This window comes from Salmo salar, chromosome ssa03, assembly GCF_905237065.1.
Source record: "Salmo salar chromosome ssa03, Ssal_v3.1, whole genome shotgun sequence".
In the NCBI taxonomy this organism is placed as follows: domain Eukaryota; kingdom Metazoa; phylum Chordata; class Actinopteri; order Salmoniformes; family Salmonidae; genus Salmo; species Salmo salar.
This window is the reverse complement of record NC_059444.1, coordinates 103,725,630-103,749,707: the sequence shown is the minus strand read 5'-3', so window position 1 is coordinate 103,749,707 and position 24,078 is coordinate 103,725,630. Positions and strand designations below refer to the sequence as shown.

At 40.0% G+C, this 24,078-nt stretch overlaps 1 protein-coding gene and 1 pseudogene across 1 annotated transcript; both read left to right on the top strand.

Moving 5' to 3' along the window:
• Positions 1-959: 959 nt before the first annotated feature.
• On the top strand, positions 960-9,868 carry LOC123741874 (zinc finger protein 391-like). The gene is made up of 3 exons (XM_045716106.1): positions 960-1,531; positions 5,260-5,968; positions 9,766-9,868. Exons 1-3 carry the CDS (start codon positions 1,192-1,194, stop codon positions 9,866-9,868), a joined length of 1,152 nt encoding a protein of 383 aa, XP_045572062.1. The 5' UTR covers positions 960-1,191.
• A 6,458-nt stretch (positions 9,869-16,326) lies between these two features.
• The window catches only part of LOC123741805 (zinc finger protein 271-like), a 59,811-nt pseudogene continuing 52,059 nt past the window's right edge, over positions 16,327-24,078 (top strand).

Here is a 24,078-nt window from a genome sequence, read left to right as displayed (position 1 = left end):
AGGTTTGTATGCAGTCTGATGATATACCAGGGACTGGGGATGCAGTTAGGTTTGTATGCAGTCTGATGATATACCAGGGACTGGGGATGTAGTTAGGTTTGTACAGTCTGATGATATACCAGGGACTGGGGATGCAGTTAGGTTTGTATGCAGTCTGATGATATACCAGGGACTGGGGATGTAGTTAGGTTTGTACAGTCTGGTGATATACCAGGGACTGGGGATGCAGTTAGGTTTGTATGCAGTCTGGTGATATACCAGGGACTGGGGATGTAGTTAGGTTTGTACAGTCTGGTGATATACCAGGGACTGGGGATGCACTTAGGTTTGTACAGTCTGGTGATATACCAGGGACTGGGATGCAGTTAGGTTTGTACAGTCTGGTGATATACCAGGGACTGGGGATGCAGTTAGGTTTGTACAGTCTGGTGATATACCAGGGACTGGGGATGTAGTTAGGTTTGTACAGTCTGATGATATACCAGGGACTGGGGATGTAGTTAGGTTTGTACAGTCTGATGATATACCAGGGACTGGGGATGCCGTTAGGTTTTGTACAGTCTGGTGATATACCAGGGCCTGGACATGCAGTTAGGTTTGTTTTCCTCTAGCTACTCTCCAGTTTGCTCCCAGCAGCGTTAATAGAACATAGATCACTGTTCAACTAGGCTGCAGAGTTCCTATTTTGACAGATAATTCAACCAGTGTGACCAGTGGGTTTCTTTAAATGAATGAATATGAAACTGCCTTAAATACAGATGTGAAGGACAGTATGTTTTAAATTCTCACTCAAAATATGCACTGCTCTTTTTGAACGTCTCAATATAATATTATTATTTAATGAAAGGAATGAAAAAATACATTTGTGTGCAACAACAACTGCGTTTCCCTCCAGTCAGCAGACGGCGATGTGCGTCTTTCAGGCGATGCTGCAGCGTGACGTTTAATCTAGTGGACGGAACACTTCTTCAACAACATCTAGTCAGCCACCTCGGTAGCCAACAGCCGAAACATTTAGACTGTTTCTGTGCATATTTGCCTCTGTTTTTTAAATATACTTCTGACATCTAGTTAATTTCCCCCATTTAAATGTTATAGGTACATTGTTAGTCAACTAGCTGGCTTGATAAGTTAGCCTAGCACTAAACTAGTCGCTCATGCTAACTAGCTAGCTAGCTAACATCCCCGAACATGAGCTCCCTAAACTACTCCCCTCCTGTTAAAGAAGAGGAGGTCTGCTGGACGGAGAAAGAAGCTCTGGGGCTGAACATTGTCGTGAAAGAGGAGAAGGAAGAGGAGGATGTCACAGTAAAACAAGAAGTAGAGGGTGAGGCTGTTACCGTGAAAGAAGAAGAGAAAGACGTTTCAGTGAAAGAAGAAGATGCGTTCAGAGTGAAAGAGGAGGAGGATGTTACAGTAAAAGAAGAGGAAGAGGTGAAAGAGGAGGATGTAGTTTTTGAAGTGAAGGAGGGGAAACAGGGAGAGAGAACTGTCATATTGACAGAGGAGTCAGGAGATCTGATTACCACCAGTAAGTACTGTCTTAAAAACGGGCTCTAACTGCAAAGGTTTTGAACGAATGTGTTGTTTTAAAGCAGCATGCTACTGAAATTCTATACTTGAAAATGTTGTTCTGTACTATAGGAATTTATGTTATAATATAATGTTGAAGCTACATTTTAAATCCCTGAATGCTGATTGGCTGACAGCCGTGGTATATCAGGCCGTATACCATGGGTATGACAACATGTATTTTTACTGTTCTGATTACGTTGGTAACCAGTTTATAATAGCAATAAGACACCTCAGTGATAGATGGCCAATATACCACGGCTAAGGGCTGTATCCAGGCACTCTGTGTTGCGTCGTGCATAAGGACAGTCTTTAACCGTGCTATATTGGCCATATACCACACTTCCTCTGGTCTTATTGCTTAACTGTAACATGTGTATACCATCAGAGTCCCTCCCACCACAAAATCACAACTTAATTGTCTCACAGAATGGCAAACAAGTTATAAATGAAACTTTTGACGTGTGTCCATTGTAGGCCTTGTGTGGAGTGTGTATACCAACAAAAAGCAGATTTCTAAATAATGTTGGAGAAATACATAAAATAAGATGCATTATTGACATGAAATGGACATGTGTTATGGGGAGACTGAACATATTAGCAAAAGGACAAGCGTTTTGGGGACTGAACATATTAGCAAACGTTTGTAAGTCTACAAAAAAACATAAAATAAAATAGCCATTTCAAGGAAAGGCTGAACTAAAGAATTATCATTTAGAAAGTATGGTAATTATTACTTTAGAGATGAAGTGGGACACCAACAAAATGTTATTTACATTGGATCAAATACAGCCTATAACATGACATGATCTATTATTATAGAGCTCTGATCAGCCTATAAACATGACATTATCTATTATTATAGAGCTCTGATCAGCCTATAAACATGATCTATTATTATAGAGCTCTGATCAGCCTATAAACATGACATTATCTATTATTATAGAGCTCTGCTCAGCCTATAAACATGATCTATTATTATAGAGCTCTGATCAGCCTATAACATGACATTATCTATTATTATAGAGCTCTGATCAGCCTATAACATGACATTATCTATTATTATAGAGCTCTGATCAGCCTATAACATGACATTATCTATTATTATAGAGCTCTGATCAGCCTATAAACATGACATTATCTATTATTAAAGAGCTCTGATCAGCCTATAACATGACATTATCTATTATTATAGAGCTCTGATCAGCCTATAACATGACATTATCTATTATTATAGAGCTCTGCTCAGCCTATAACATGACATTATCTATTATTATAGAGCTCTGTTCAGCCTATAAACATGACATTATCTATTATTATAGAGCTCTGATCAGCCTATAAACATGACATTATCTATTATTATAGAGCTCTGATCAGCCTATAAACATGACATTATCTATTATTATAGAGCTCTGCTCAGCCTATAAACATGACATTATCTATTATTATAGAGCTCTGATCAGCCTATAAACATGATCTATTATTATAGAGCTCTGATCAGCCTATAAACATGACATTATCTATTATTATAGAGCTCTGATCAGCCTATAAACATGACATTATCTATTATTATAGAGCTCTGCTCAGCCTATAAACATGACATTATCTATTATTATAGAGCTCTGCTCAGCCTATAAACATGACATTATCTATTATTATAGAGCTCTGATCAGCCTATAAACATGACATTATCTATTATTATAGAGCTCTGATCAGCCTATAACATGACATTATCTATTATTATAGAGCTCTGATCAGCCTATAAACATGACATTATCTATTATTATAGAGCTCTGATCAGCCTATAACATGACATTATCTATTATTATAGAGCTCTGCTCAGCCTATAAACATGACATTATCTATTATTATAGAGCTCTGATCAGCCTATAACATGACATTATCTATTATTATAGAGCTCTGATCAGCCTATAAACATGACATTATCTATTATTATAGAGCTCAGATCAGCCTATAAACATGACATTATCTATTATTATAGAGCTCTGTTCAGCCTATAAACATGACATTATCTATTATTATAGAGCTCTGATCAGCCTATACACATGACATTATCTATTATTATAGAGTTCTGCTCAGCCTATAAACATGATCTATTATTATAGAGCTCTAATCAGCCTATAAACATGACATTATCTATTATTATAGAGCTCTGTTCAGCCTATAAACATGACATGATCTATTATTATAGAGCTCTGTTCAGCCTATAAACATGACATTATCTATTATTATAGAGCTCTGTTCAGCCTATAAACATGACATTATCTATTATTATAGAGCTCTGTTCAGCCTATAACATGACATTATCTATTATTATAGAGCTCTGATCAGCCTGGAAACATGACATTATCTATTATTATAGAGCTCTGATCAGCCTGTAAACATGACATTATCTATTATTATAGAGCTCTGATCAGCCTGTAAACATGACATTATCTATTATTATAGAGCTCTGCTCAGCCTATAAACATGACATTATCTATTATTATAGAGCTCTGATCAGCCTGAAGACATGACATTATCTATTATTATAGAGCTCTGATCAGCCTATAAACATGACATTATCTATTATTATAGAGCTCTGTTCAGCCTATAAACATGACATTATCTATTATTATAGAGCTCTGCTCAGCCTATAAACATGACATTATCTATTATTATAGAGCTCTGTTCAGCCTATAAACATGACATTATCTATTATTATAGAGCTCTGATCAGCCTATAAACATTATCTATTATTATAGAGCTCTGTTCAGCCTATAAACATGACATTATCTATTATTATAGCGCTGTGCTCAGCCTATAAACATGATCTATTATTATAGAGCTCTGCTCAGCCTATAAACATGATCTATTATTATAGAGCTCTGCTCAGCCTATAAACATGACATTATCTATTATTATAGAGCTCTGCTCAGCCTGTAAACATGACATTATCTATTATTATAGAGCTGTGCTCAGCCTGTAAACATGACATTATTTATTATTATAGAGCTCTGTTCAGCCTATAAACATGACATTATCTATTATTATAGAGCTCTGCTCAGCCTATAGACATGACATTATCTATTATTATACAGCTCTGCTCAGCCTATAAACATGATCTATTATTATACAGCTCTGCTCAGCCTATAAACATGACATTATCTATTATTATAGAGCTCTGCTCAGCCTAAAATACGACATTATGTAGCCTGGCAGGTAGGAGCCAGTAACCGAAAGGTTGCTGGATCAAATCCCCGAGCTGACAAGGTAAAAACGCTGTCATTCTGCCCCTGAGCAAGGAAGTTAACCCACTGTTCCCTGGCTGCCGATGACGTGGATGTCTATTAAGGCAGCCCCGCACACCTCTCTGATTCAGAGGGGTTGGGTTAAATACGGGACACACATTTCAGTTGAATCCATTCAGTTGACTAGGTATCCCCCCTTTCCCTATTGTAGAGCTCTGCTCAGCCTATAAACATGTGAGAAAGATTAGATTTTATGTTCTACATTATTATTATTATTAGGGCGGCCACCAAGTTTTTATTAAATTATGTAATGTTCTGAAAACTGACTTCAGGTTTTTGAGGAATCTAGCCTCACAGGAAGACAGTTTTATTTTATGGAGGTTTAATTCAGTTCTCTGTTTAATATTTAACTAAAAACTCTGTTTGTCTTTGGTAGGAGAGGGACCAGACTCTCACTCTGACAGCAGGGAGACTCCTTTAGGGGAACCAGACCCAGAGACGCCCAAACCAGCGAGACAACACCACTGTTCCCAGTGTGGAAAGCGTTTTAAGTGGTTAAGGAACCTGAAAGTACATGAGAGAACGCATACAGGAGAAAACCCTTACGAATGCTCCCACTGTGGAAAGAGTTTTACCAAGTTAGGGAACCTAAAAGAGCATGAGAGGACACACACAAGAGAAAAGAGTTTCCAATGTTCCCAGTGTGGAAAGAGGTTTACCCAGTTACGGTACCTGAAACAACATGAAGAAATACACACAGAAGATAGGAAGACCTACCACTGCTCTCAGTGTGGAAAGATATTTACTGGGTTAGGGAACCTGAAAATACATATGAGAAGACACTCTGGAGAGAAGCCGTACCACTGTTCCCACTGTGTAAAGAGTTTTACTCAGTTAGGGAGCCTGAAACCACATGAGAGGGGACACACTGGAGAGAAGCCTTATCACTGTTCCCACTGTGGAAGGAATTTTAGGTGGTATGCGAGCCTGAAGGAGCATGAGAGAATACACACAGGAGAAAAGCCTTACCACTGTTCCAATTGTGAAAATAGTTTTACCCATCGAGGGAGCCTGAAAGCGCATGAGAGAATACACTCAGGAGAAAAGCCTTACAAATGTCCCCGATGTGAAAAGAGTTTTACCCGGTTAGGGGAGCTTGAAAAAAGCATGAGAGAACACACACAGGAGAAAAGCCTTTCCAACATACTAATACACAGGAGGAGAAGACATACCACTGCTCTCATTGTGAAAAGACATTTTCCCAGTCAGAGGACCTGAAATCACATGAGAGAATAGAGAGGCTGTGTTCTGACTTATGTTTTGATTGAGAAATTGTGTTTTTGTTCATTCTACATTAAATAATATTGTATGAATGAAATCATACTGAAAAATAGGTCTACATGTTTTTCCCAGCTCAAGACATGATCATGTCGAAAATCGGATTAAAAGAGTAAAAAAATGTTTTGATTATGAACTTAAGATTGATTGAATGCAAGTGTAAACCCCTAAATGTTGTTCACTATATCATTGGGATATTTCAAACATGTTAATTATTAAATAGATTGATATTAGTATTTCTTCATTCAGATTGTCATTGTAAATGCGTATTGGTTCTCAATTGACATATCTGATTAAATAAATGTGAAATAAAGTAAATGCCATATTATTTTTGGGAAGTCTATTTGGTTCTATGTTGGGACTATAAGAATATTTTGAAGATAAATACACAAGGCAGAGTAAGAGAGAGACAGAGGACGAGAGGTCAGTACAGTACTAACAACCAATGGAAATAGTGTTTTTTCCTGTAATAGGGAGTTATTGATCAGTGGTTCAGCAACATGGGAGGATGTAGATGTACACTACCGTTCAACAGTTTGGGGTCACTTAGAAATAACCTTTTTTTTAAAAGAAAGCCATTTTTTGTCCATTAAAATAACATCAAATTGATCAGAAATACAGTGTAGACATTGTTAATGTTGTAAATGACTATTGTAGCTGGAAACGGCTGATTATTAATGGAATATCTACATAGGCGTACAGAGGCCCATTATCAGCAACCATCACTCCTGTGTTCCAATGGCACGTTGTGTTAGCTAATCCAAGTTTATCATTTTAAAAGGCTAATTGATCATTAGAAAACCCTTTTGCAATTATGTTAGCACAGCTGAAAACTGTTGTTATGATTAAAGAAGCAATAAAACTGGTCTGCTTTAGACTAGTTGAGTATCTGGAGCATCAATGTAACCTCTCAAATTCATAGACAGGTGTTGCGTCTATTTTTACCCAAAAGTAGTTTTTTACCCGGAGACTGTAGTGCTACTTTCTCAAAATGAACATAAATGCTGTAGGGGGAGGGTTCTGGTGTTTTACCAGGAGACTGGGGCCGATCCCCATTTAGGAATGTATGTCTTGCTTACTCACACTCTGCATGTGTTGATACCTTGCTGAAAACCCTCACAGTTGTTGGCCAACAGATTTTGTCATGGAGTTTTCATTCAATAGGGTTTAGAGTCCATTTCATCTTAAGCCATTCTTTTAAATACGGTAATACCTTTAATTAGAATGTTGTACCTTTAAATACCTTTTCATTCTAATTTTGTTGACGGACTCAATAGAATACACGGAGTCAGAAACTAGGGATCAATTCAAGAAAGTCATCATTCGTCTCTGTTTCAACACCAACTGGTAGATTTAAAAAATACTCTGATCTTGTAGATTATTTAGGTACATTTTAGGGTTAGGAAAGTATGTATGAATCATAAAAAACAATAGTCCTATAAATCTACCCTAATTCTTACTAATCATGGAAGTTTGATGACAACGGCCCAATCCTACATTTACATAAGTGTTCAGACCCTTAACTCAGTACTTTGTTGAAACACCTTTGGCAGCGATTACAGCCTTGAGTCTTCTTGGGTATGACACTAGAAGCTTGGCACACCTGTATTTGGGTAGTTTCTTCCATTCTTCTCTGCAGATCCTCTCAAGCTCTGTCAGGTTGAATGGGGAGCATCGCTGCACAACTATTTTCAGGTCTCTCCAGAGATGTTTGATCGGGTTCAAGTCCGGGCTCTGGCTGGACCACTCAAGGACAACAGTGCAATAATATGTAACAACTTCACAACAAATACACACATCTAAAGTAAAGGAATGGAATTAAGAATATATAAATATTTGGACGAGCAATGTCAGAGTGGCATAGACTAAAATACAGTAGAATAGTATAGAATACAGTATATACATATGAGATGAGTAATACATAGACAGATACAGTAGAATATGATAGAATACAGTATATACATATGAGATGAGTAATACATAGACAGATACAGTAGAATAGTATAGAATACAGTATATACATATGAGATGAGTAATACAGTAGAATACAGATAGTAGAATAGGATAGAACCTAGTCTGTTCATTATATACATCTACATGATGTATTGTTACACCATGTAGGAGCAGTATAGACCTAGTCTGTTCATTATATACTTCTACATTATGTATTGTTACACCATGTAGGAGCAGTATAGACCTAGTCTGTTCATTATATACATCTACATGATGTATTGTTACACCATGTAGGAGCAGTATAGACCTAGTCTGTTCATTATATACATCTACATGATGTATTGTTACACCATGTAGGAGCAGTATAGACCTAGTCTGTTCATTATATACATCTACATGATGTATTGTTACACCATGTAGGAGCAGTATAGACCTAGTCTGTTCATTATATACATCTACATGATGTATTGTTACACCAACACAAAAAAAGGAAATTATATTATTTTATACTAATACAATTGCTCAGAGAAAGAGATTTAGTTTCAAATGTAATTCTCAAAAGGTTGGGGTCTGAATTATTGCCACCCATGTTTTCAGTACTCCAGCACCCTCCCCTTGGGAGGATAACGACACTGAAATGTTTAATGAGATTAGAGAACACATTGGGTGGGATCTTAGACCATTCCTCCATACAGAATCTCTCCATGTCCTTGATTTATTTAGTCTGTCTTATGGACTGCCCTGTTCAATTCAAACCACAGATTTTCAATGGAGTTCAAGTCCGAAGACTGAGATGGCCATTAAAAATGTTGATTTTTGTGCCCAATTAACCATTTCTTTGTGGATATTGATGTGTCTTAATGGAAGATCCTCTTATGGCCAAGTTTCAGCCTCCTAGCAGAGAGGTAACCAGGTTTTGGGCTAAAATATCCTGGTAGTGGGTAAAGTTAATTTATTTATTTCATACAGTAATTTTTGCTCATCATTATCAAGGGTACCAATAACTAGGTGCTTATTTTGATATCTAGTTATTTGACTGAATCAGAAATACAGATGTGGAGTAGATGTAGAGTTTGTTTTAAATTCTCATAAAAAATCTGAACTAATCAAACACTTGTTGCTCTTTGTACTTGTTGATATAATATTCATATTTAATGGAGAGAAAAAACGTTTCCCTACTCCTTTATAATATTATAATCAATGAAGAATAAAAAATAGTTTTCCCTCCTCAACTGCGTTTCCTCCCTCCAGACAGCAGATGGCGACATGTGTCTTTCAGGCGATGTTTCTAGTGTGACGTATAATCTAGTGGACGGAACGCTTCTTCAACAACTGCAGCCACCTCGGTAGCTCGCTAGCCGACAAAGTCTGAACATTCAAGTTCTTTAGACACTTTCCAGGTTTAATTGCAACTGTGATTTAAACATACTTATGTGTAAACAACTAGCTACCCCATTAAATTTAATATTTACGTTGTAAGTCAACTCTCTGGCTGGTTAAGTTAGCATTAGCCTAGCTAGCTAACATCCCCGACCATGTGCTCACTAAGTTACTCTCCTCCTGCTAAAGAAGAGGTCTGCTGGACGGAGAAAGAGGGACTGTGGCAGAACGTTGTCGTGAAAGAGGAAGAGGAGGATGTTACATTACAAAGACAAGTAGAAGGTGAGGCTGTTACCGTGAAAGAAGAAGAGAAAGACGCTTTCAGAGTGAAAGACGAGGAGGAAGATGCCGTTTTGGAGTGGAGGATGAAGTGAAAGAAGATGAAGACGTTTTTGGAATGAAGGATGAAGAGGGGGAGATTACTGTCACATTAGAGGAGGACGAAGAAGAGAAGACTGGAGATCTGATTAACATTAGTAAATACAGTGAGTACTATCTTATAAAACAGGGACATTGATCTGATTAACACCAGTAAATACAGTGAGTACTATCTTATAAAACAGGGACATTGATCTGATTAACACCAGTAAATACAGTGAGTACTATCTAATAAAACAGGGACCTTGATCTGATTAACACCAGTAAATACAGTGAGTACTATCTTATAAAACAGGGACATTGATCTGTTTAACACCAGTAAATACAGTGAGTACTATCTAATAAAACAGGGACATTGATCTGGTTAACACCAGTAAATACAGTGAGTACTATCTAATAAAACAGGGACCTTGATCTGATTAACACCAGTAAATACAGTGAGTACTATCTAATAAAACAGGGACACAAACTCTGCAGATGTTGAACTAATGTGTGATTTTTAAAGGGCATTCTACACTCAAATATGTTTTTGTACTGTATGAATTGTTCACTTTTCCTGTTGAAAAGTGATATAAATACAGTAAAGTATAAACACACTAATGGGAAACAAATAAATGTTTTGAGCAAAATAGTGTTTTTTTAACAACTGCAAACTAGAAGGAGTGAGTGATGTCATAGTAAGGCCTTCAAGGAGTTGGCTTGATGGGAAGTTGTGATGTCATCCAATAGGAGACTGATATTCATGTGAATATTCATTATTCTTTTTTTAAATCCTTCATGTTCTGTCAAGTTGGTTGTTGATCATTGCTAGAAAGCCATTTTCAAGTCTTGCTATAGATTTTAAAGACGATTTAAGTCCAAACTGTAACTAGGCCACTCAGGAACATTCAATGTCATCTTGGTAAGCTCCTCCAGTGTAGATTTGGCCTTGTGGTTTAGGTTATTGTCCTGTTAGGAAAGTTGTTTGTATTCAGATCTCTGAAATGCTCTCTACCTACGTAACATTTAGTGTCTCCTTATGTTACGCTGGAAAAACAGTTTTCATGGATACAGAAATCCTAAATCATTTCAGAGTTTGCTAATCCAATGGTTCTAACCAAGAGTGACCTTAACTTTATTGACAACTCCCAAATGGATACTGTCATTAATGTGGTTCTTCAATAATTACACATAATACATAATACTTTAGCTGTTTAGTTACAGTCACATGTTCAACTATCATCAGCTGATCCAGGAAATCATTTTCTGAATGACAGTCACATGACAAACATGACGACATGCAACAACAACCAAAGTGCTTCTTCATTCATTACTCTGGTAAAGACAGTTATGCCGTTCTCCACGTTGGATCCAACATCCCTAACAAATTGATTTTTATAATGCGTTATTGTCTGATTGATTTACAGTAGGGTCTCGTTAGTCTGTTTGTGCACAGAGATATGCTCCACGTTGGATCCAACACCCCTAACAAATTGATTTTTTATAATGCGTTATTGTCTGATTGATTTACAGTAGGGTCTCGTTAGTCTGTTTGTGCACAGAGATATGCTCCACGTTGGATCCAACATTCCTACTTTGGTCATAATGTGTAGAGAACTGTTCCTTGATGGATAGGATATTGTACAACACACAGAGCTATTTTCCTATATTCAGGACATTTAGAATGACAACACATTACAGAGTAGCCTAGTGGGATTATTCACAAAATTATTTGGTGATCAGGTTATGAAATGTCATGACAAAGACATTTTAATTTCCATGTTTCACCTGAAATATTAAATGATTTATAGTCCTACGTCTATGTTGTTGTTAGATAAAGTTATGGGTCCTACAGTAGGTCTATGTTATTGTTAGGTGAAGTTATGGGCCAATTTGTTAAACACTTAGTGTACAAACCCTTATTGTCAGGCTGATGGAAAAGCTAGCCAAAGAGCATTTAACTGGTTGAAGTGTTTAACTATAAATCAGTTGATTTGCGACAATAACACAAACATATTAAGCAGGAGATTCAAACGAGCCTTACAATTATAATCCAAAAGTAATGTGAAATGTACTCATCATCAACCTGTAAATGGAGGCTATTTTTGCTGTCAGCCTATGAGAACTCCCCTGAGTTTCCCCCACGGTGGTGAATTAGTGAGTAGACACAGAGCTTAATGTGACTTTACTTGAGTAGCACTCCTGATCTTGCGCTGTAATATTCAGAATACATTGTGAAAAACTAAAATCTTAGCTCACCATTTTGCTCCAGGCAGATATACTACATCCATAACTAGTGGTTTCCTCATTAGCAGATATACTATATCCATAACTAGTGGTTTCCTCATTACCAGATATACTACATCCATAACTAGTGGTTTCCTCATTAGCAGATATACTACATCCATAACTAGTGGTTTCCTCATTAGCAGATATACTACATCCATAACTAGTGGTTTCCTCATTACCAGATATACTACATCCATAACTAGTGGTTTCCTCATTAGCAGATATACTACATCCATAACTAGTGGTTTCCTCATTAGCAGATATACTACATCCATAACTAGTGGTTTCCTCATTAGCAGATATACTACATCCATAACTAGTGGTTTCCTCATTACCAGATATACTACATCCATAACTAGTGGTTTCCTCATTACCAGATATACTACATCCATAACTAGTGGTTTCCTCATTACCAGATATACTACATCCATAACTAGTGGTTTCCTGTTACGTGAATTAAGTTATCAATGTTCTTAAACCGAACTTCAATTAAACTACTCAGTCTGCCCCCCCAGAGTGTGTTAGATTCTGGTTGAATGAAGCAGACGGATAGCCAGCCTACAAGGGTTTAAACGTTAATTTATGAGAGCTCTGAAAATCCTTACAATGTACTAAGCCTTTTATATTAACACACACACCAGTACAGAACTCCAGAACGACAGGGTGTTGTCCAGGGTCATGCCAAGGTTCTTAGCACTCTGGGAGGAGGACACAAGGGAGTTGTCAACCGTGATGGTGAGATCATGGAACGGGCAGTCCTTCCCCGGGAGGAAGAGCAGCTCCGTCTTGCCGAGGTTCAGCTTGAGGTGGTGATCTGTCATCCACACTGATATGTCTGCCAGACATGCAGAGATGCGATTCGCCACCTGGTTATCAGAAGGGGGAAATGAGAAGATTAATTGTGTGTCGTCTGCATAGCAATGATAGGAGAGACCATGTGAGGATATGACAGAGCCAAGTGACTTGGTGTATAGTGAGAATAGGAGAGGGCCTAGAACAGAGCCCTGGGGGACACCAGTGGTGAGAGCACGTGGTGCGGAGACAGATTCTCGCCACGCCACCTGGTAGGAGCGACCTGTCAGGTAGGACGCAATCCAAGCGTGGGCCGCGCCGGAGATGCCCAGCTCGGAGAGGGTGGAGAGGAGGATCTGATGGTTCACATTATCAAAGGCAGCAGATAGGTCTAGAAGGATGAGAGCAGAGGAGAGAGAGTTAGCTTTAGCAGTGCGGAGAGCCTCCGTGACACAGAGAAGAGCAGTCTCAGTTGAATGCCCAGTCTTGAAACCTGACTGATTAGGATCAAGAAGGTCATTCTGAGAGAGATAGCTGGCCAAGGACGGCACGTTCAAGAGTTTTGGAGAGAAAAGAAAGAAGGGATACTGGTCTGTAGTTGTTGACATCGGAGGGATCGAGTGTAGGTTTTTTTTCAGAAGGGGTGCAACTCTCGCTCTCTTGAAGACGGAAGGGACGTAGCCAGCGGTCAAGGATGAGTTGATGAGTGAGGTGAGGTAGTGGAGAAGGTCTCCGGAAATGGTCTGGAGAAGAGAGGAGGGGATAGGGTCAAGTGGGCAGGTTGTTGGGCGGCCGGCCGTCACAAGACGCGAGATTTCATCTGGAGAGAGAGGGAGAAAGAGGTCAAAGCACAGGGTAGGGCAGTGTGAGCAGGACCAACGGTGTCGTTTGACTTAGCAACGAGGATCGGATGTCATCAACCTTCTTTTCAAAATGGTTGACGAAGTCATCCGCAGAGAGGGAGTGGGGGGGAGGAGGAGGATTCAGGAGGGAGGAGAAGGTAGCAAAGAGCTTCCTAGGGTTAGAGGCAGATGCTTGGAATTTAGAGTGGTAGAAAGTGGCTTTAGCAGCAGAGACAGAAGAGGAAAATGTAGAGAGGAGGGAGTGAAAGGATGCCAGGTCCGCAGGGGAGGCGAGTTTTCCTCCATTTCCGCTCGGCTGCCCGGAGCCCTGTTCTGTGAGCTCGCAGTGAGTCGTCGAGCCATGGAGCAGGAGGGGAGGACCGAGCCGGCCTGGAGGATTAGGGGACAGAGAAAATCAAAGGATGCAGAAAGGGAGGAGAGGAGGGTTGAGGAGGCAGAATCAGGAGATAGGGTTGGAGAAGGTTTGAGCAGAGGGAAGAGATGATAGGATGGAAGAGGAGAGAGTAGCGGGAGAGGGAGAGCGAAGGTTGGGACGGCGCAATACCATCCGAGTAGGGGCAGAGTGAGAAGTGTTGGATGAGAGCGAGAGGGAAAAGGATACAAGGTAGTGGTCGGAGACTTGGAGGGGAGTTGCAATGAGATTAGTGGAAGAACAGCATCTAGTAAAGATGAGGTCAAGCGTATTGCCTGCCTTGTGAGTAGGGGGGGAAGGTGAGAGGGTGAGGTCAAAAGAGGAGAGGAGTGGAAAGAAGGAGGCAGAGAGGAATGAGTCAAAGGTAGACGTTGGGAGGTTAAAGTCACCCAGAACTGTGAGAGGTGAACCATCCTCAGGAAAGGAACTTATCAAGGCGTCAAGCTCATTGATGAACTCTCCAAGGGAACCTGGAGGGCGATAAATGATAAGGATGTTAAGCTTGAAAGGGCTGGTAACTGTGACAGCATGGAATTCAAATGAGGAGATAGACAGATGGGTCAGGGGAGAAAGAGAGAATGTCCACTTGGGAGAGATGAGGATTCCAGTGCCACCACCCCGCTGGCTCGATGCTCTAGGGGTGTGCGTGAACACGTGGGCAGACGAGGAGAGAGCAGTAGGAGTCGCAGTGTTATCTGTGGTAATCCATGTTTCCGTCAGCGCCAGGAAGTCTAGGGACTGGAGGGTAGCATAGGCTGAGATGAACTCAGCCTTGTTGGCCCGGAGACCGGCAGTTCCAGAGGCTGCCGGAGACCTGGAACTCCACGTGGGTCGTGCGCGCTGGGACCACCAGGTTAGAGTGGCAGCGGCCACGCGGTGTGAAGCGTTTGTATGGCCTGTGCAGAGGGGAGAGAACAGGGATAGACAGACACATAGTTGACAAGCTACAGAAGAGGCTACGCTAATGCAAAGGAGATTGGAATGACAAGTGGACTACACGTCTCGAATGTTCAGAAAGTTAAGCTTACGTTGCAAAAATCTTATTGACTAAAATGTCGAAAATGCTAGCTAACTAACACTAACACTACACTAATCAAGTCGTTCCGTTTGTAATGTGATAGTTTCTACAGTGCTGCTAGTCGGTAGAGGTTGGCTATTATACAAAAGCAACTTTGTAGCTAGCTAACATAACACTAATCAAGACGTTCCTTTGTAATGTATTTAGTTTCTACAATGCTGCTCATCGGTAATAGTTGGCTAGGTATGGAACAATGGCGTCGCGGGGACGGAAATAGCTGGCTAGCTAACCTCGATAATTACTAAACTACACAATTATCAAGCTATGACAAAGACAACTATGTAGCTAGCTAGCTAACACTGCACTAGTCAAACCGTTCCGTTGTAATGTATTAGTATCTACAGCGCTGCTAATCGGTAACGGTTGTTTAGCTAGCAAACCCACTAGCTAGCAGTGGGTTTGATGACTAGGTGTGTTGACTAAGTCTGGAGTCAGGACAAGGCGTCGCGTCGCGGCTGGCTAGCTAACCTCGATAATTACTCTAAACTACACAATTATCTTTGATAGCTAAGAAAAATTGCTCAGATCAAACAAACCAAACCGTTGTAATGTAAAGAAGTGTAGTATTACCTGTGGAGCGAAGCGAAGTGCGACTGCTCGCTCCGGAGTGGAGCGAGCAGTCCATTACATTTCCTCATTACCAGATATACTACATCCATTACTATCGGTTTCCTCATTAGCAGGGAGGAGTTTCTGCAACCAAATTGTGTGTGCTTTGCCCTCGTGCCGCAATTGTCGCAAACACAGAAAGGGACCCAAATTGGAGACCAAAAGTCGTCTGGCACACTGCTTAGAGTTTCAACAACATGAATAACTTATTTATAGCCTACAATCATCGATGTTACTACTAATGTGAAAACAAGACAAAATATGACTATTGTTGCTATCTTGACTGTGTTTATTTTCAAATTTAACAGACGTCAATTGTTGTACAACTTCATGGGTACGCTCTGGGCATCACCCTTTACCTCAAATAAACAGTGGATTTTTGTTGTGGGCATTTAACTATCTGACGTTGTCATTCACACAGGAGAGAGAAGTGACTATCGTGGATCCTCTGGGGAGCCTCAACAACATCATGAAGCTGACGAGGCAGAGAAGAGTCTCTCCAGATCAGAACACCTCAATAAACACCTGCAGAGACCCACAGGGAAGAAATCTCACTGCTCCTCTGACTGTGGGAAAAGATTCAACTCTTCAGTAAAACTTAAAATACACCAGAGAACACACAAAGGAGAGAAATCTTATAGCTGTGATAAATGTGGGAAGAGTTGTACTACATCAAGCCAGCTGACTTTACACCAGAGAATACACACAGGAGAGAAATCTTATAGCTGTGATCAATGTGGGAAGAGTTTTGGTCACTCGAGCAATCTGACAGTACACCAGAGAATACACACAGGAGAGAAACCCTGTAGCTGTGATCAATGTGGGAAGAGTTTTACTACATCTGGCTCTCTGACTGTACACCAGAGAACACACACAGGAGAGAAACCTTATAGCTGTGGTCAATGTGGGAAGAGTTTTGTTCAATCTGGAGAGCTGACAGTGCACCAGAGAATACACACAGGAGAGAAACCTTATAGCTGTGATCAATGTGGGAAGAGTTTTACTACATCTAGATTTCTGACTGTACACCAGAGAATACACACAGGAGAGAAACCTTATAGCTGTGGTCAATGTGGGAAGAGTTTTGGTCAGTCTAGCCAGCTGACATTACACCAGAGAACACACACAGGAGAGAAACCTTATAGCTGTGGCCAATGTGGGAAGAGTTTTGGTCAGTCTAGCCAACTGACTCTACACCAGAGAATACACACAGGAGAGAAACCTTATAGCTGTGGTCAATGTGGGAAGAGTTTTGGTCAATCTAGCAATCTGACAGTGCACCAGAGAAGACACACAGGAGAGAAACCCTATAGCTGTGATCAATGTGGGAAGAGATACTGTCGTAAAATATCTCTGATCAAACATCAGAAAATACATACATGAAGGATTTGTTTCATGATATCAATGAATTAATGTCACAATATAGAATGTTTTAACATTGTAGTAGGAGTATTTTAATGATGTCAATGTAGAACACTAAACGTTTGTCCCCTGTTCTATTGATTTCAACATGATATGGATATTAGCCTCAGGGGGAAAATCCAGGCTCTGAAATGGAAGAGTACTATTTATGAGATTTAACAAAAAGTGATTAACACAAAAAGGGTTGTGTTACACTTACCATGTTGGTTACCCACTGGAATCACAATGAAACACTTCAAAATGTTTAGGTTTTCAATATATCCCAAACTTCTTCTGCATATTGGTTATTGATTTGGACACGTTGCAACTGTGTTTTGACATTGCACTATTCTCATTTAGCAAAATGGAATTGAAAAGACGTTGAAAATAAGACTAAAAGTCCAATATATGTTCGGTTGTAGTTGAAAAGATGTCGTTTTTTTCAATGACTTGAAAACAACTTAATTTCAACATACTTGCAGCCTATACACCTATAATCAATTTTATTAACAATCTTACATCACTCCAGTATTTATTTACAACATTCAAGTGCTAATTGTCTTTATTCCACTACTGAAGAAGAATGACTCAAATCACCTCATATTTCAAACATCCAGCCTGACAAAATATACATTTTTTTATCATTCCATGTCTCACCATTAAGTTAATTATTGCCAATACATATTAACAAAGGGGTGTATATTTGGTTTTGATATTTCATATTTACAATTATGTAACATTTAGTAATCATAGTTATTCATGCAACCAACTGACAATTTTTGGTACAATTATATTGGAATTGTTGCCCTGCTTTTAGAATATCAGGGTTCATTCTCAGATGTGCCAAACCAAATGTACTAGAGCATGACATTGGGGACTGGACCCCGATCCAACAACATGCCTATCTAGTGAACCCTGAAAAGAGAGAGAAGCTCTGCAGTGAGGTGGAAAGTTACTACGGATATTGCAGGAGTTTCCTCTTGAAATCAGACATGTCGTGGTAAGGACAACTTGGTTGCTGATTATCTCAAGGGTTGGCAGTCAAAAAGATGTGTTTTATGCGTTTAGCCATTTAACCAGTGAGTTGCCATGGATCACAATTTATTTTGACACGTTTTTCTGTGTTGGAGATGAGTTTTATCTCTTATTCTTTTCCGTATTGAAAGTGCGCTGTTGGTTAGGGGCTCGTAAGTAAGCTTTCCAGTGTTGTATCCGGCGCATGTGACTATTACAATTTGATTTGAGTTTTGTTTGGGCTCGTTCTAGAAGCTAGTGAGGTTTAGGAAGACAAGAGTTCTAGAAGCTAGTGAGTTTTAGGAAGACGAGAGTTCTAGAAGCTAGTGAGTTTTAGGAAGACGAGAGTTCTAGAAGCTAGTGAGTTTTAGGAAGACAAGAGTTCTAGAAGCTAGTGAGTTTTAGGAAGACGAGAGTTCTAGAAGCTAGTGAGTTTTAGGAAGACGAGAGGTCTAGAAGCTAGTGGGATTTAGGATTCTATGGAAAGAAAAGGAGAAACAAATAATACTATTGTAAATTATTATTTAGAAATATGTGTTTTTTCTTGTTTTTTAATTGTTGACAGCCAGTAGACACCATGTTTATATTGTAGAAGGTGAAGCATTGTAGATGATTATGTGAAATGGAAGTTGTAGTGATACTCTGAATGAAAAGCCAACTGACATGCTTCAACACCTGCATTGCTTGCTATTTGGGGTTTTAGGCTGGGTTTCTGTACAGCACTTTGTGACATCAGCTGATGTAAGAAGGGCTTTATAAATACATTTGATTTATTGATTGTACAACTGAAATGTGTCTTGGGTGCACTGGTTAGCACGTCTAGCCCGTTAGCACGTCTAGCTCGTTAGCACGTCTAGTTCCGTCAGCACGTCTAGCTGGTTAGCACGTCTAGCTCGTTAGCATGTATAGCACGTCTAGTTCCGTCAGCACGTCAGCACGTCTAGCTCGTTAGCACGTCTAGTTCCGTCAGCACGTCTAGCTGGTTAGCACGTCTAGCTCGTTAGCACGTCTAGCTCGTTAGCACGTGTAGCTCGTTAGCACGTGGGGACGCACTGATTGGTGTCACCTCGTTAGTCAGTATGTGTTACACCTGTGCTGGCTTGCCCATCTCGTTAGTGGGAAGGTGTTTCACCTGAGCTGGTCCAGGTTCTATTTAAGAGTGTCTGGCCCAGTGCTCCAGTTGTCTTGATACATGTGGAGAGTCAACACCTTTAGTTGCTCCACCTTTTTGGTTTACTTCCTGTCTTTAAGTTTGGTGTGGGTTTTTCTTTTGTTTTCCTCTTCATGGGCAGATTTAGTGGGTCTCATGGTGGGTGTCTTTTAGGTCCCAGTTGTTGTTACTAGTCAACTTCCAGTGGACACCCCCATAGTGTCTATCAGAGCCCCTCCTAAAACCCCACCTGTTTAGTTGTGGTTGTTGTCAGTGAGTCTTTGTTAGTTCCTCTTCTGTTTGAGAAACATTTTAGATTTTTCTTGCTGGGAAATGTAACAACAAACAATGTAGTAAAACAAGCTGATATTTTGGGTTGGATGTTGCATCCAATTAATATTTTAATCAATGGCATTTCATCCTCTTATGTTTGTGTACTAAGTATTTGTTTTTTTCCTGTGAAGACATTGTGTTGCATCATGTCATATCAGAGACCCTCCTAAAGAACACACTTATATTTTGGGTTGGATATTGCATCCAAGGAATATTTTAATCAATGGCATTTCCTTAGAATGCTCATTAGTCTTTCAGTTGTTTCGTCTTCTGTTTGTTGTGTACTAAATATTTGTTTATTTTCATTGTCTTTTATTTGTTTTTTCCTGTGAAGCCATTGTGTTGCATCCATGTCTGAAATGTGCTGTATAAATAAAGCTTGATTTGATTTCAACAAATTAACCCAATGACTGACCAATCAACAGACTCTTGGTCCATCTTAGTATGAAAACCGTATCAATCCCACTTTTCCAGCCTGCTGAAGGCGTGGTGGAGTGGTAAACACCACCCCCGGCTCTACCAGGGGCTTGAGGTGGTCTCCCACAGCTCTGCTTATGTCATGTTCTGTGGCCTTGCTGTTCCATTTATTGACTGCCCCTGCAACACAGAAACACATTTAGTCATATTATATAAAACACTCAAAGTAATGGATATGGAGCATCTATGGCCTCAGTTACACCTGGCACCTAAATGCGACTTTTGTCTTCCGATCACTCCAAGCTGCATTAGGTTCAGATCTACCAGGATGGGCCTTTGACAGTCTGGACGCAGTCAGGCCACTGAATATGCATCATCAATGTAAAGAGATGGGCTGAATGAGTGGGGAAAGGTACATTTTACACAAATTACCTTCATAATAAATCAAATGTTATTTGTCACATACAGGTGTTCAGAAGATGTTATTGCGGGTGTAGCGAAATGCTTGTGTTCCTAGCTCCAACAGTGCAGCAATATCTAACAACTTCACAACAAATACCTAATACACACAAATGTAAGTAATGGAATAAGAATATATAAATATATGGACGAGTGATGTCAGAGCAGCATAGACAGATACAGTAGAATAGTATAGAATACAGTATATACATATGAGATGAGTAATACATAGACTAAGATACAGTAGAATAGTATAGAATACAGTATAGACATATGAGATGAGTAATACATAGACTAAGATACAGTAGAATAGTATAGAATACAGTATATACATATGAGATGAGTAATACATAGACTAAGATACAGTAGAATACAGTATATACATATGAGATGAGTAATACATAGACTAAGATACAGTAGAATACAGTATATACATATGAGATGAGTAATACATAGACTAAGATACAGTATATACATATGAGATGAGTAATACATAGACTAAGATACAGTAGAATAGTGTAGAATACAGTATATACATATGAGATGAGTAATACAGTAGAATAGTATCGAATACAGTATATACATATGAGTGATACAGTAGAATACAGTATATACATATGAGATGAGTAATACATAGACATGGTTGTCTCATCGCTGAAACTCCCCAACGGCTCAGGAGGTGGAGTCATGCGTCCTCTGAAACATGACCCGCCAAACCGCGCTTCTTAACACCTGCCCGCTTAACCGGAAGCCAGCTGCACCAATGTGTAACTCTTCAGCTAGCAAAGTATGTTGTCCTTGGCGCCGTAATTTGGCAATATAAAACTGTGGTAAAGTTACATAAAGTGCTGTTACGCAACTATAGGTTTTGTTACAATGTGAACAATTATAAAGATTTATGTTAACAACTTTCACCAAGCTCGCTAATTAGGGTACCTATTGTAACTTGGGAGTATTTGGGACCGTGTTTGAGTGAGTTGCTATGTGCTCACGCAGGTGCCCGAGGGGCTGTGACTGCACCGAGGGCTAACATATTGTGTGTTGTCTCTTCGTGTGCAGGTATGTCTTTTATTTTGTTCCGAATATGTTGTATATCATTTTAATTGTATAGTGTGCTGTTGGGCACTGAATGTATGCATGCAGTTCCCGCTCTTTTGGCCGGACCTTCAGCTAGCAAGGTGCCGAGAGCTGTGACTGCACCGAGGGTTAACATATTGTGTGTTGTCTTCAGGTGTGCAGGACCAATAAACATGATTCAACCATCATAAAAAGTACAAACGCAGAACGAACCACGCTACAAACCGGTTTGCGCGGTTCGTTCTGCGTTGTACTACTAATCAGGACACTGCCACAACTGGAATTATGATGGTTGAATCATGTTTATTGGTCCTGCACAACGAAGAGACAACACACAATATGTTAGCCCTCGGTGCAGTCACAGCTCTCGGGCACCTTGCTAGCTGAAGGTCCGGCAAAAGAGAACGATAAAAGTAAGTACGGATAACCCCGATGGACCAAACCAAAATATACAAACTTTTACAATTAGGTGTATTTACAATATAGATATCAAAAAATGTTTGTACACCGAAAAATAACATTAACTATGCTGCTGTAATTAAATAAAGAAAACACATAGAATTATTATTATTGTTATTAACTTATTAACATCCCCTCTTGACCTGGCCTACTTGAACTGTCCTTGCGTGCAACTTGGTGCATAATCTAGGGGAACAACATCACTCTACTACATTCACCCCACTGTTTTACACTAGATTATAGGCACAAAACAAAACACATTACCTCGAAGGTAACAAAGCAAAGAAAGAAAAAAAAATTCACACCCACAGAGCGACGGAGTAACCCAGTGTAGTCCCTTAAATCTAGACCCACAAATGGTCGATCAGCTGAAAGCTATCCCTTGGAAGGATTAGGGAAAATAAGAGGTAGCTAATCCCTTATTCAACCGTATACAAAAAAATGCCAAATACATTTTATGCTGATGAACTACACACAAAGTTACATGAATTGTCAAAATTTTAGACCAACCCACAAATCACTCTAAGACCCAGTTAGATTACCATATACACCCCAAAAATGAAAAGGTAGGCAATATCCTACCGTCACTGAGAAACCAAGAACGGTTTCATTTCCTGTGTAGACATAGTTTGGATTAACCTATTCACTGGCTTAATAAATCTACCTAGTCTAGTCCGAACACCCTCACCCAAAAACCTAGCAGGAATGTCACGGACAGCACTAACCGTGCTCAGAGGTCTAACCTCAGGTTGGGGAATACTACAACTCGGCCTATCCGGAGCTAGCACACTTTCAGTTACAGACTCAACACTAGTAGTGTCAGACGACTGATCAGAATCCTGGTAGATTGCCACAGACCACACTGACAAAGCATCTTCAACTAAGTTAACAACATCTGTCACAGCACCATCCCCACTGAATGGAGTTTCGCCATCAGAACTCTTGTAGGCTTTGGGGATCTCTCTCGGTCCACTTCTACTGAGCACACCTCACTGAAGGGGACGTCGTATCGGCCTTTCCACTTCACTTCCATCAACTGGGACTTCACCATCCTCTCTTGGAATATCCTCCCAGAAGACTCAGGAAGGCTTGCTACCCAGTGAACAGTCCTTGCGTCACTCCCATCCATTTTGCTGGACGTTGCAGACATCCCAGAGAACACGTCACCACCCGATAGATATCCGTGACTCTCAGGTTCCTCCCAAGAAGGCAAAGGCAGAAAGTTGACTGGCATAATCAGGTTCCTATGCACCGTCTTGATGCGTCCAGTGGTAGGGTGCTGTATACGATATGTGTTCAGTGAGCTGTTCTTCGCAACAACTATGTACACCGCACTGTCCCAGCGATCAGCCAGTTTCTTCTTGCACCTCTCTCCCTTGTTAGCAAGTAGAACTCTGTCTCCCTTCTCTACAGAATGACCCTTCGACCGTCTGTTGTAGGCCTCAGCTTGTCTCTTTTGTTGCTTACTAGCATGCTGCTGAGCCAATGTCATGGCTTCTCTCAGATCCTCACCCAAAGACTGGACATACTTATCCACATCGACCGTGTCCCCATCCAACAGCACACTTTCAAACATAACATCTACTGGCAACCTAGGGGTGCGTCCAAACATCAAGAAGAAGGGCGGAAACCCAGTAGTCTCGTGAACAGTGCTGTTATAGGAGAATGTCAATGTGTTCAACATCTGAGGCCATTTAGCCTTGGACCTAGCTGGCAGAGCTCTAATCATCCCACCCAGCGTGCGATTTAGACGTTCTGCTTGACCGTTCCCCATGGGATGATAAGGTGTGGTGTGGGACTTTCCAACACCAGAGAACTGAAGTAATTCTGCAATAAGTGAACTTTCAAAGTTAGCACCCCTGTCAGAATGGATA

Coding starts and splice junctions, on each gene's coding strand:
- LOC123741874 (XM_045716106.1), top strand. CDS start 1,192: ATGAGCTCCCTAAACTACTCCCCTCCTGTTAAAGAAGAGGAGGTCTGC. Junction 1,532..5,259: donor AGGAGATCTGATTACCACCA/GTAAGTACTGTC, acceptor TGTCTTTGGTAG/GAGAGGGACCAGACTCTCAC. Junction 5,969..9,765: donor TGTGAAAAGAGTTTTACCCG/GTTAGGGGAGCT, acceptor TACATTACAAAG/ACAAGTAGAAGGTGAGGCTG.